The 12,319-nt window shown below is 38.6% G+C and overlaps 2 protein-coding genes and 1 pseudogene across 2 annotated transcripts; 2 read left to right on the plus strand and 1 right to left on the minus strand.

The window, feature by feature from the left end:
* The first annotated feature begins 4,506 nt into the window (after window positions 1-4,506).
* Window positions 4,507-5,448, plus strand: LOC102865217 (olfactory receptor 11H6-like). The gene has a single exon (XM_006883270.1). It carries the CDS (start codon window positions 4,507-4,509, stop codon window positions 5,446-5,448), a length of 942 nt encoding a protein of 313 aa, XP_006883332.1.
* Window positions 5,449-5,740: 292 nt separating this feature from the next.
* LOC102867506 lies at window positions 5,741-6,422 on the minus strand (annotated as a pseudogene).
* A 2,203-nt stretch (window positions 6,423-8,625) lies between these two features.
* On the plus strand, window positions 8,626-11,976 carry LOC102865614 (olfactory receptor 11H6-like). The gene is made up of 2 exons (XM_006883271.1): window positions 8,626-8,635; window positions 11,030-11,976. The coding sequence occupies exons 1-2, from the start codon at window positions 8,626-8,628 to the stop codon at window positions 11,974-11,976; spliced, it is 957 nt and encodes a 318-aa protein (XP_006883333.1).
* Window positions 11,977-12,319: the final 343 nt, after the last annotated feature.

A 12,319-nucleotide genomic window follows, 5' to 3' on the forward strand; every position in this document is an offset into this window, starting at 1 on the left:
AATGTCCTTAATTAACAGGGGTAAAATATAGTGAAAAGTAATGATGAGTAAAATATAAGTAATATTGCATAGATATAGATTATATATAATTATACAAATAATTACATATCAGAAAAGGCAATTATACAAAGCTTGTATCATAATTACAGGCTTCCTCAGTATTTATCATGTTGCTTTTTTATTAAATTTTATTAATTTTAATGAACATTTACAGAGATTTGGGGTTTCCGTTCATTCATTGTTGCACTATTTTCTCTACCCTCCCTCCCAATTCGTTCCTCTTTTTTTTTCCCCATTGAAAGTCTGTTTTAATTGTCCCATTGACACAGTGTTTGTCAAAGCCAGTTCTGATTAATCTCCTTTGTCCGTGTGTCCTTTGCCATTTCCTATCACTCCTCCCTGAGAGAGACTTCACCTTGATTCATAAGGAAAAGGGGACGGTGCATTCTCTTAGCTACTTCCTGCTGAAAGCGGACGTTGTAGGTTTCAGGGTGAAGATCTTCTCTCACTACTCTAAAGGGTCCCTTTGGCAATAGGAAACACGTAGACTATTGTGGAGACTGATTTTGGTATCATGTTGCTTCTATGTATCTTTTTTTACTTTTTCTTTTCAAGATTTCTTCTAATATTTTTTTATTTTTTAATCTTTTTAAATCTAAATGTGAGTGGATGACTGGTGGTTTGTCTCAGATTACATATGATTAACTAGTAGGTTAATATTGCATATTGCAATAGACAGTGAAAATATTTCATATCTCAAAAGTCAGCATTAGGGAGCTCTGGTGGCCTAATGACAAGAAGCTACACTGCAATCCCAGAGGTGTGGGGTTTGAATCCACCCGATGATCTGCTGGAGAAGGAAAGGCCAGTCAGATCTGATTTGCTAGGCTGATGCACCTTTTTCCTGGAGGATGGTGACACATTAGACATATTTATACTAACAATCATCTAACATGATGAGAAAATGGTAAACTAAAAGTGAAAAAGCATATAGACTTTTTTACCTGATTTTGTTACTTTCTGGTCTGAGGTCTCAGGCATTTAATACCTTTGAGCTTTCATTTCTTCATGTACGACATAGCAGTAATAATGTATGCCATGTCTCCTCTATGAATAAGGAAGATCGAAGAATTGATGCATTTGAATTGTAGGGTTTGGGAAGAAGATTTAATATACCATGGACTGCCAAAAGAACACACAAATTTTTCTTGAAGAAAATGAAATCAAGGTGCTCCTTGGAGGCAAGGTTGTTGAAACTTTGCCTCATATACTTTTTCATGAGGTGCCAGTACTCAGAAAAAGACATCATGCTGGGGAAAGTAGGTCAGCAAAAAATAGGAAAACTCTTCGCAAGATGGCTTGATTAACACTGTGCCTACCACACAATGGACGTGACCATGATCATAAAGATGGTACAGGATAGGGCAAGATTTCCATCTGTTGCTTATAGTCACCTTGACAGTGCCAAACGACAACATGACTCCCATAGAAAAGTAATTGAAAAAGCAAAAAGAGGTCAAATACATCATACACTGATGTAACTTTTCCTAAATTACCTCCTTCAAGTTGCCTCTTAAAAGAGGAAATTGCCCTCCTGCAAAGCTCCATGAAAATGAAATCAACAACCATGCCCTACTCTAGGCAATCACCTGCTCCATCATATGAGTTTCAAAGTCCGACGTAAAGGATCTTGCCATTAACTCCTCAGTCCATTCATTTACAACTGTACAAGTTGAAGTCTCAATTCCACTCATGTGAGGAGAAACGCTGGTGGCTCTCTCCTTTAATTACAAACTCGGAGTCTGGGATGCAAGTTTTCATCATTTTTATATAATACTCTGATTCAAATAAAATCAGGAGAAGAATTTCTCTTTCGTTAATTATGCAGTTAAAACCGTCACAGGCCAAAGGTTGAAGTGGCCCTCTTAGAATCTGATGGTTGAAGTGGCCCTCTTAGAATCTGATGTCTTAGACTGCTGTGTGTTACTGTAGTTATGAGCAAGGGAAACCTGCATGCCTGTGACTGATCCTGATCTGTGAGTTTCCCCCAGTAAATGCAGTTCCGATAGATCTAGTATGTGTGCTCTCTGGCCTAGTGATACTCATGATAACATGGAAAATTGTTTAAAACATCATTAAATTCCTCATAGATTTTAAGAGTTAAATCCATGCTTAAATTTAATGGAAAAGTTTTCCAAAGAACTTGTTGTTGTTGTTATGTGCTATCAAGTCACTGTACTCATACACTGTACTCATAGTTACCCTGTGTACAACAGCTCTGAACCCTGCTCTATCCTGAGCCAATCTTATTGTCTTTGACATACCTACCCCCATTACCCCAGTCACTAAATCAATCCATTACGTTGAAGGTCTTCCTCTTTGCACTGTCCCTACACCTACCCAAGAATGTTGTCCCTCTCCAACAACTGGTCCCTCCTTGAAACATACGAAACCTCAGATTTCTTGCCTCCAAAGAGCAGCCTGGTTTCACCCTCTCCAGGATGAACTAGTGTTTGTTAAGAAAAAGTCAAGAGAACCAATATCATCTGTAGTAAGGGGCAGGAGGCAACAGGCGGGGGAGGGCAAGTGTTGAGAAAATGCAAATGAATACCAAATCTGCCAACCCAGAAAAGCTCTACACAAAGACAGAAAAGAAATAAAACTGTTTTAACATAAACAGAATTAGCGTGAAGTCAGAATGTGATGCACATAAAGAGAATGCAAAGAGAAATCTGACCCTTTATGTAGAAGCATTTTTTACATGTTCTCAAAATAAATAACTAGTTCTCCAGTAAAAGGGTGTGAGGGCACCATTTATCACTCAATAGTTCATTCTAAATTCATCTACTATTTACCTATGCTTGCTAATTGCTTTCATCTAAAGAAAAAAATAAACTACCTTAAAACACGAGATAGTTTTGTAACCTGGAGCAAGTTAGATCTGTAAACTGAGAAGTTGAGCTTTTTAATCCACTCTTCCACAGACCCTGATCTTCTTTGACTCCACTTTAAAGAGATGGCTCCCAGACAGTGTCTAATTAGCTTATAAGCAAGGCAAACACAAATTTTATGTGAGTAATTTGACAGGGTTTTTTTTACCACGATGCTCACCTTCTTCATTGGGTGTTGTTAGGTGCCATTGACTCACCTATGACTCATAACAACCCTATGAACAATGGATCTAAACCTTGCTCTGCCCTTGCATTATCCTCACCATATCTGTTATGCTGCAGACTATTGTTAATGTCACTGAATCAATCCATCTTGTTGAGGGTCTTTCTTTCTCTGATCCTCCACCTTTCCCACCACCATGTCCTTTTCTGAAACCTGGCTCCTCCCAACAACATATTCAAGTATATGTGATGAAATTTCACCATCCTTGACTCCAAGGAGCGCCCTGGTTGCACTTCCTGCAAGGCTGACTTTGTTTGTTTTTACCAGTCCATAAGATATTCAGTACTCCTCTCTAACACCACAACTCAAAGGCATTGATTCATCTTCTGTCATTCTTATTCAGTGTCAGAATTTCAGATGTGTAACAAATAATTGAAAAGACCATGACTTGGAGCATATATACCTTGGTCGTTAAAGTGGCGTCCTTATTCTTTAGCACTTTGTAGAAGTCCTTGACAGAAGATTTTTCCAATGCAGCAGCATGCTTTTTGATTTTTAACTACTGTTACCATGCATGTTGATTGTGGATCCAAGTAAAATGAAATCTTTGAAAACGTCAAACATTTCTCCACCTATCAGAGTGTTGCCTGTTTGTCCACTGGTGAAGTCTTTATTGGGAATCCACTCCTATTTCCAGATCCTTGAGGAAATGGTCCTGAGTTATAAAACTGGCAAGAGGCTTCTTTCTTTAATTTTTTAAACTATTTTTATACATTTCAAAAGAGACAGAGAAAAAATTCACAATTATGGTTTTTTTTTTAAAAAAAACAGAAACAAACTCAGAAAAGTGAAAAGGCAAGTCCCTTTTGGCAGGATTTTCCTCCCTTCTCAATTTGTATTTATCCCTAGAATGTGTTGTGTGTGTGTGGGTTGTGTACCATAGAGTCAGAAGGAAATAGTTAATTTTGGAAGGAAATATTTGAATTTCTGGTTTTGTTTTAATATAATGAATGTTTTCAAATAGCTTACCAATTTTTCTATATTTATGATGGTTTATATATAGTTTGCAGGAAAAAGATATGGCAATGAACTTCTGTAAAGATTTACAGCCTTTAAAACCTTAAGGGACACTTCTATTCTCTCCTATAGAGTCAGAATTGACTCAATGACAGTGACTTAATAAGTAAATTGTCATACCTAAAGGAAGATGCTTAACTACTATATTTTTTTATATTATATAGTAGTTATATTTTGCTTCACTGGAGAGAGATGACTGGCTGAAACTTTCTCCTTACCATCAGGAAAGTGTGTCTAACTTTCCTGGGGAAGAATTGAGTGATACTTTTCCTTTATAATGTGCAATTTCTGCTTCAGTCTTCACAGGACAAAAGCATGGCCTCAGAAGTCAGAAATGTCTCCCACGGTGTGAGTGACTTCATCCTGTTGGGCTTCCCTTGCCGCTGGGAAATACAGCTCTTCCTCTTTTTCATATTCTTTGTGACTTATATCCTGACTCTTCTGGGAAATATGGCCATTGTATGTGCAGTGCACTGGGATCGCAGGCTCCATACCCCCATGTACATCCTACTGGCCAACTTTTCCTTCCTGGAGATCTGCTATGTCAACTCTGACGTACCCAACATGCTGGCCAACTTCCTCTCCAAGACCAAAACCATCTCCTTCACTCGATGTCTCCTCCAGTTGTACTTCTTCTTCTCACTGGGCACAACTGAATGCCTATTCCTCTCTATCATGGCCTATGACCGGTTCCTAGCTATCTGCCGTCCCCTGCACTACCCCACGGTCATGACTGCTAAGTTCTGTAAAAGTCTGGTCATCTTTTGTTGGGTGTATGGCTTCCTCTGGTTTCTAATCCCAGTGATACTAGTTACTCAGCTGCCATTCTGTGGCCCAAATGTGATTGATGACTTTCTGTGTGACCTGGGTCCCCTGCTGGCCTTGGCTTCGGCCTGTGTCCCTATCCCAGGAACTGTTCTCATCTGTGGCACCATGAGCTCCCTCCTCATCTTTGCCACCTTTTTCTACATTATTGGCTCATACACCTTGGTGCTGAGGGCTGTTATCCAAGTGCCTTCAGCTGCTGGCAGAAAGAAGGCCTTCTCCACCTGCTCTTCACATCTGGCTGTGGTCTTTCTGTTCTATGGATCTGTCATGATAACATATGTAAGCCCAGGGTCAGGACAAGCAGAGGGCATGCAGAAATTCACTACTTTGTTCTATTCTGTTTTGACCCCGTTTTTCAACCCTATGATCTATAGCCTCCGAAATAAAGAGATGAAGGATGCCTTAAAAAAAGTACTAGGAGTTTCCTAGGTGAGTTTTCTAATAAACCTTTTCGGATATTAAGACTGCTTCCTTTCATATCAGAGGAAGGGCCCCACTCCAAGGTGAGAGAAGAGGGTTTGAATGAACTTGAGTTTCTTGAGGGAAAGCTCCAAATTAGCACGTTTCCCCTTTGCAAGGACATGAGCTGAAAGGAGCAAGTTCTAGCTCCCAAAGAAATTATTAATGAGCAACAAGGATGCTCCCCTATCCGTGTGAGCCTGCGCTTAACAAAGAACTACATCCTTAATCCACAGTTTTCAAAATGCCAAGCAGCAGGACCCTACCACCAGCGGTAGTGGGCCAGGGCGCGGGCCTCAGCAATTTCATGCAAGTCGTGTTTCCTCTTGATCACGGGGCCCTGGTTGTGGAAAGCCTGTAGTGGCTCAGGCGACAACTTCCCTGGCTTCGGTGTCCGCCTATGCTGCTTCTCCAGGCACTCAGTAATCATCCACTTCATTGCCAGGAAGTGGTGCCGCCGCTCAGCCAGGGCACAGGGACCTGGTAGAAGTGGCCGCCCTTGAGGATGGGCACCAACTGATCACAAGCTCATGGTTTTTCAGGGCCTGGTGGAAGATAGTGTGAGGGTTGCATTCGGTGTATGCCTGTACCTCTGCAGAAGCAGCGTGGTATGTCTCAAATTGCTTCCTTTTCACGGCTTCCAGGGTCTGCACCATGAGATGCCTGGCCCGCACCTTGTTTCCTCCTTTCATTATCATGTAGGTAAATTTGCTTACAACGGAGCAGGTTTTGGTCGCCGGCTGAACTGAGTCTTCCTGAGTTCCCGTTCACACTTTTCCTGCTCAGTCAGCTCTGCCACCTGCTTGCAGTGATAACCCTTGTCAATCAGGGCCATAGTGGCTCCACCTCACCTGGGTTAGTGCAGGAAGCCGTGGAACAAGAGCCCATACACCCAGAGCCAGGCCAGGCCAGCCTCGCACAGTGCTCACCGAGGGGGTGCCCATCTTGGCTCCCCAGTTGATATTTTTACTATGAATGTAACACCATTCTTCTGTTTTTCATCCCAGCACAGTATACTATGTGATCGTCTGATTCCAAGTGGCAAAAGTTAGTTCCTGTCATCTCACTAATGCCTAGAATGCTGATATTCATGTGCATCATTTAATTTTTTACAATTTCTACTTTTACATACATTTTATGTGCATTCCATGTTTCAATTATTAAAGGATATTTGTTATTATTTTTCCTCATTTCAACTGACATACAATCTGGGGCTCTACTACTAATAAAACTATCCACATTCCTCTACTGTTCACAGAATTGGTTGGCTAACCCTCTTTCCTAGTCTTTCTTAACCTAATAGCTTTACTAATACTTAACCACACTTGTGGCATTTGACAGGATCACAGAAAGTTATATCAGTACAGCAAACTGACAGACAAGTAAGTATTGTACCAATCAGAACAATGTTTTCCACATACACAGCAAACTGATAATTTAGTTTATAACTCTAATAGCCAAATTCATATTCACACCATATTCTATTCATATTCATATTCTATTGAACAAATTTTCTATTAGCAAAGATTTTTATTGATTAGAAGTAAGTCTAGTTTCAAGAAAGCAAGCACATATTTACGCACACAAACACCATCTCCACTTCTTATTTTCTTGACACACACACCCACACATACACATAGATCCTATCCATAGAGGATGATAGCAAAAACACAGAGGAAAATTTCCCTAGTGTCTCTGGATACTTATCCTGACCCTCTGCCTCATTAGTCAAATCCTTGGGGGAAATGGACACAAAAAAAATCATATAAGATGTATACATAAGGAGTGATGCTTCCCAAAGAGCACACTGAGACACTTGGCCCTATTCAGCAAAGACTTGTAAATTCTTTATAATCACTAACTTAAAAAATAAACTCCATTTTGCTCAGAGTACTAAAGATTTTTTTACATCATAAGGAAGAAAGCCTCTGGAGACACAATGTTCTTTAGCCATGATTCAGTTTTTAGATCTTTTTAATAAGGAAGAGAGCCTGGTAACTGAAGTTCCTATCACAACTTCCTCTTGGAGCCAGAAATGCCACTGGGTATGTAAGGAAGGTGTGGTGCATGAATCAGTTCTCTCTCATTGCTCCTGTGTCCTGCAGACAGAGTCTAAGAGTATGCTGGCTCCTCTGTAAATTCATGGGTTCTTTGTTCCATTTACAACCCTGCAGCACTCTTACCAAACTCCTGAGAGTATTTAGAGTGATAGAAATTCAATTAGACATCACAGTATTTTACAGACTCAGAGCTCACCCTCCTGCTGGTTTTCAGAGTCAGTAAATAGTATGGAAGGAGATTGTCCATCTTCTCCCAAAGAGTAGATGGTGGATTCAAAGCAAATGCCTTTGGGTTGGCAAGGTCACTAGGCCATCAGAGAGAGACTGTTGTCCTCTAGAGAAACTGAGAACTTTGTTAAACTGGTTTAGTGGCATAAAAGAGGAAGGACTGTTTTCTAATACCAGGAAGTAAGTATAGTCCCCTCTTTACTAGAGTCTAGGGTAAAAATTATCTCCATTATCTACACAAAGTTTTTAATGTTTTTGTCAACTTTTGTCTTTTATTACCCTTCTTTTAGTATCCCTTCTCCCATCTATTCTCTATACATGCTATTTTCCATTAAACATGGATGTCCAATTAATATTGTATCCTGAATGAGAAGAATTTCAATGCTGTCTTTGCCAAATACTCAAGTGTACTGCTGCTGTCGCTGTATCAATCTATCTCATTGAGGGGTATGTCAGAGACAATGAAGATGGCTTGAGATAGGACAGGTTCAGAACTGTTGTTCATAGAGTAAACAATGAGTTGTACTCAACTTGATGGCACATAATAACAACAACTTCTCTGAAATATAAGCTAGAGTGCGTTTGTGTGCAATCTAACTCTGGACATAATAGGATCCCAATTTGAGGAAACCTAAGCTGATGATAATGTGTGTTGTTCTACTCATCCCTGTCCTGCTTATTCTGTGAGTGATAAACACCTATTGTTCATGCCATTCAAAAGGTACTTTACTATGAACTTGTGAATATGGTAGCATTGTATCTCTTTTATGGAAAGCAGTATATTAGTATGTCATTTTCACTCGGTGTATTTATCTCTCAATTACTTCTAACAAGGATAAATGTTTTCCAGGTGCACATCATGCAGATAGGTATGTTGTGAAGTACGCTTCTCCAGAAAGGCTCACTTACAGTCATATACATGTAAGTGGAATCACTGATTGTTTTTATAAATCATAAGTATCAAAAGAGGGGACAATTATTTTTATGTTCACCATTGTATCCAAAATCTTAGCATGCTCCTAGTGAACATAACACTGAAAGTATATTTGTTAAATATATAAATTAATAATAAGTGGAAGGAGCTCTGTAATCTAATTTTATCATTCCATTTCTAATTATTATTATAGGCCCATTAACTTTATTTTTCAGCTAAAAATTACAATATGTGGTCTGATATATATAAGTATAGTTGTGGCAGTATCTTTGAAATTATAGCTCTCCCACAAATTTTGGTGCATGTGGGCATAATAATTATAATGCAGGAAATGTATTCTCTTGGGTAAAATTTGACTTTTCATAAAATTCATCTTTGATAGAGACAGATTTTTTCATCATTTTAAAAAATTAATGTTAATAAAAATACCCAAAATTACCTGGACAATAAAACATTTATCCATTGGGTTTACTTAAGTGTGGTCAAGTATGAAGAAGCCCACCTCTTGATCTCCACAGATGGGATAAATGACATAGGATGGAATTTGGTGAGTATATCTTGACACTGATTTTGATGGCTGGAGGGAGAGGTGGCTTTGTAAAGGAAAGGGGAAAGATCTGGTGTGAAAAACAATGTATATGAACTTTTGTAAATCAGTATAAAAAAACAAAACAGTGATATGAATAAATAATATCTTTACCCTTTTATTAGCTATGAATAATATAATAGAGATGAACAATAATTTATTGTAATAAATATAGTAAATAATAGTATGAATAACTTAATTCTATTAAAAATTATTCTCTTCTAAAAGTAAGCATATTTCTGAACTTAAAATTCTAAATTGGCTTATCCACCCAAAACTTCTAAATTCTAACTAGCAATATTAAGAACATAAGAATTAACCAGGATCAATTCTTTGAAGCAGGTTGTTAACAAATATCCAGTCTTATAATTTTGTCTCAACTCTAGATTCAGTCATCATCTGAAATATCTTTCTGGCCTCTTCACATTATAAGAAGATTCTTCTATTGAATAATTTAGATAAAAGCAACATGATGGATATACATAAATTGTTGTGTTTAGGGCTTAATTTCTGGCAAAAATATGAATGTACATAATTTATCTACTAGAGAAATTAATTATTTATGCAGAAGCAAAACACTAAACTGACTCAGGTGCCCAGCCATGGCAGAGATTGCAATACAGTACGGTTCTTTTGGGAACCAAACCAGGGGGAAATGGTGGTAGAGGAAGGAAGTGGAGAGAAGTAAGAGCGGTCTTCAGTAATTTAACACTTATCCAACCTCACACCCTCACCAAACCCCCAGCTCCATGGAGTAGAAATTGGACTTATTTTAAATAGTTCTAAAGAGAAATACTGGGTTGCATGCGCAAAAGTCTTAACAGTGAAAGGCAACATAAGAAAGTGCTTTGAAATGACCAGAGTTCCTCCAACAGAAAATGAGCAGAAGTGTTAAAAATAAAAAAAATCAGATGACACCTTAGATTTGCTAAGTAGATTGAATAGCTGGTTTCAGGTGAAAATGGTACAGGATCCAGCAGGTGTTTCTTCTGTTGTGAATAGGAAGGCAACAAGTCAGAGCTGATGGCAATACTAAGCTCTGACTCCGCACCTAATAGCCACCACAATATAGGGTTTTAAAGGACTTCTAGTTTCATTCTCATCTGTTTTAATTACACCTTTCTACAAGAAATTTTGATTAACAAGATCATTTAACAGCTATTTTTTAGATTCACACTCAGTTTTTTTCAAAGTAAAATGGTGAGTCCAACGTCTATACTTACAGTAGGATCTCCAAGTCTCTGATTCAACCACTAAAACTAAAACTGAGAAGTTAAGAGCAAGTTTTGCTATGAAATTATGTTTATTACAAATTAACCTCCAACTATGCTTATATACTTGAGAATTACAGGGTTTGCACAATCACGTAAACTCCTTAAGTCTCTCTGAGGTTACGCTTTCTCGTCTTTAACAAAAAAATAAGAAGGGAAGAATGATATCCAATAAAAGATTAGATGTTATAATTAACTAGATAAATCAATACATTTTTAGTAGTATCAAATCACAAACTGTGTATGAATGCTTGAATGTAAAACCAATTTCATTTTCAAACTTACGAACCAATTTGATTTTAAATGATAATAAAAATAAATTGAAGACAATGAAGCACAGCTTTCGTACATTTAAAGTCACAAGAAGAGTTTAACAACATAACATATGTGAAAATGCTTGCTTCCTTTAGAAGCAATTCTTATTCTTATTTATCATTTTTTAATTTCTTGTTTTCTTTTGTTTCTTGAACAGCTTTAAAATCCAAGAATAGAACAATGAAGGTTGTGACTGAGTTTATTCTCCTGGGTTTCTCTGGTCAAAGAAAAACCCAGAACATCTTGTTCTCATTAATCCTAATGGTCTATCTCCTGACCCTGCTGGGTAATGGGGCTGTTGTCTGTGCTGTGAAATGGGACAGGAGACTCCACACACCCATGTACATCCTCTTGGGAAACTTCGCCTTCCTGGAGATCTGGTACGTTTCCTCCACTATCCCAAACATGCTGGCCAACATCCTCTCTGACACCAAGACCATCTCTTTCTCTGGCTGCTTCCTCCAATTTTACTTCTTTTTTTCACTGGGTACAACTGAATGTTTCTTCTTATCAGTCATGGCCTATGATCGGTACCTGGCCATCTGCCGCCCCCTGCACTACCCTACTGTCATGACTGGAAAGTTCTGTGTGATCTTAGTCTGTCTCTGCTGGGTGGGTGGGTTCCTATACTATCCAGTGCCCATTGTCCTCATCTCCCAACTTCCTTTCTGTGGACCCAATATCATTGACCACATTGTGTGTGACCCAGGCCCACTATTTGCACTGGCCTGTAACCCTGCATATTCAACTAAGGTTATCTGTTCCACCTACACTTCAATGATTATCTTTGGGCCCTTCCTCTTTATTTTGGGGTCTTATACTCTAGTTCTTAGGGCTGTTCTTCGAGTTCCTTCCGGAGCTGGCCGAACTAAAGCTTTCTCCACATGTGGCTCTCACCTAACGGTGGTGTCTCTATTCTATGGAACTCTTATGGTTGTGTATGTGAGCCCAACATCAGGGAACCCAGCAGGGATGCAAAAGGTCATCACTTTAGTGTACTCAGCAGTGACTCCACTATTAAATCCCCTAATCTATAGTCTACGAAACAAGGACATGAAAGCTGCCCTAAAAAAAGTAGTGTGCTTAACAACTGGACAAAACTGAGATACCTTTGAAAGAGAAGATAAATTTGTGCTTGCCTTGTGTCATTTATAATGCAAAATCATATAAGTAAATCATGTCCTGGTTTACACTTAAAAAGAAAAGGAAAATTCTCTTTCACTAGGATCTCTAGTAGCCCAATATGTAAAGAACTGTGCTCTTAACCCAAAGGCCACACGTCTGGAGGTTCAATCAACAAAATCAAACAGTTCCTTGGAAGAAAGATAGACCAACTCCTCTAATGTGGTATACAGTCTCAGAAATCCACATTAAAATCAAATACAAATGGGTGTCAACTTGAGGACAATGGAAAATCTGATTCCTTAGCAATTCAAGTTCAGTTCAT

This window comes from Elephantulus edwardii, unplaced genomic scaffold (assembly GCF_000299155.1).
Source record: "Elephantulus edwardii isolate Elephantulus edwardi_28Jun2011 unplaced genomic scaffold, EleEdw1.0 scaffold00026, whole genome shotgun sequence".
Taxonomy (NCBI): domain Eukaryota; kingdom Metazoa; phylum Chordata; class Mammalia; order Macroscelidea; family Macroscelididae; genus Elephantulus; species Elephantulus edwardii.

Excerpts from the sequence above, each read along its gene's own strand:
- LOC102865217 (XM_006883270.1), top strand. The coding sequence starts at position 4,507 with ATGGCCTCAGAAGTCAGAAATGTCTCCCACGGTGTGAGTGACTTCATC.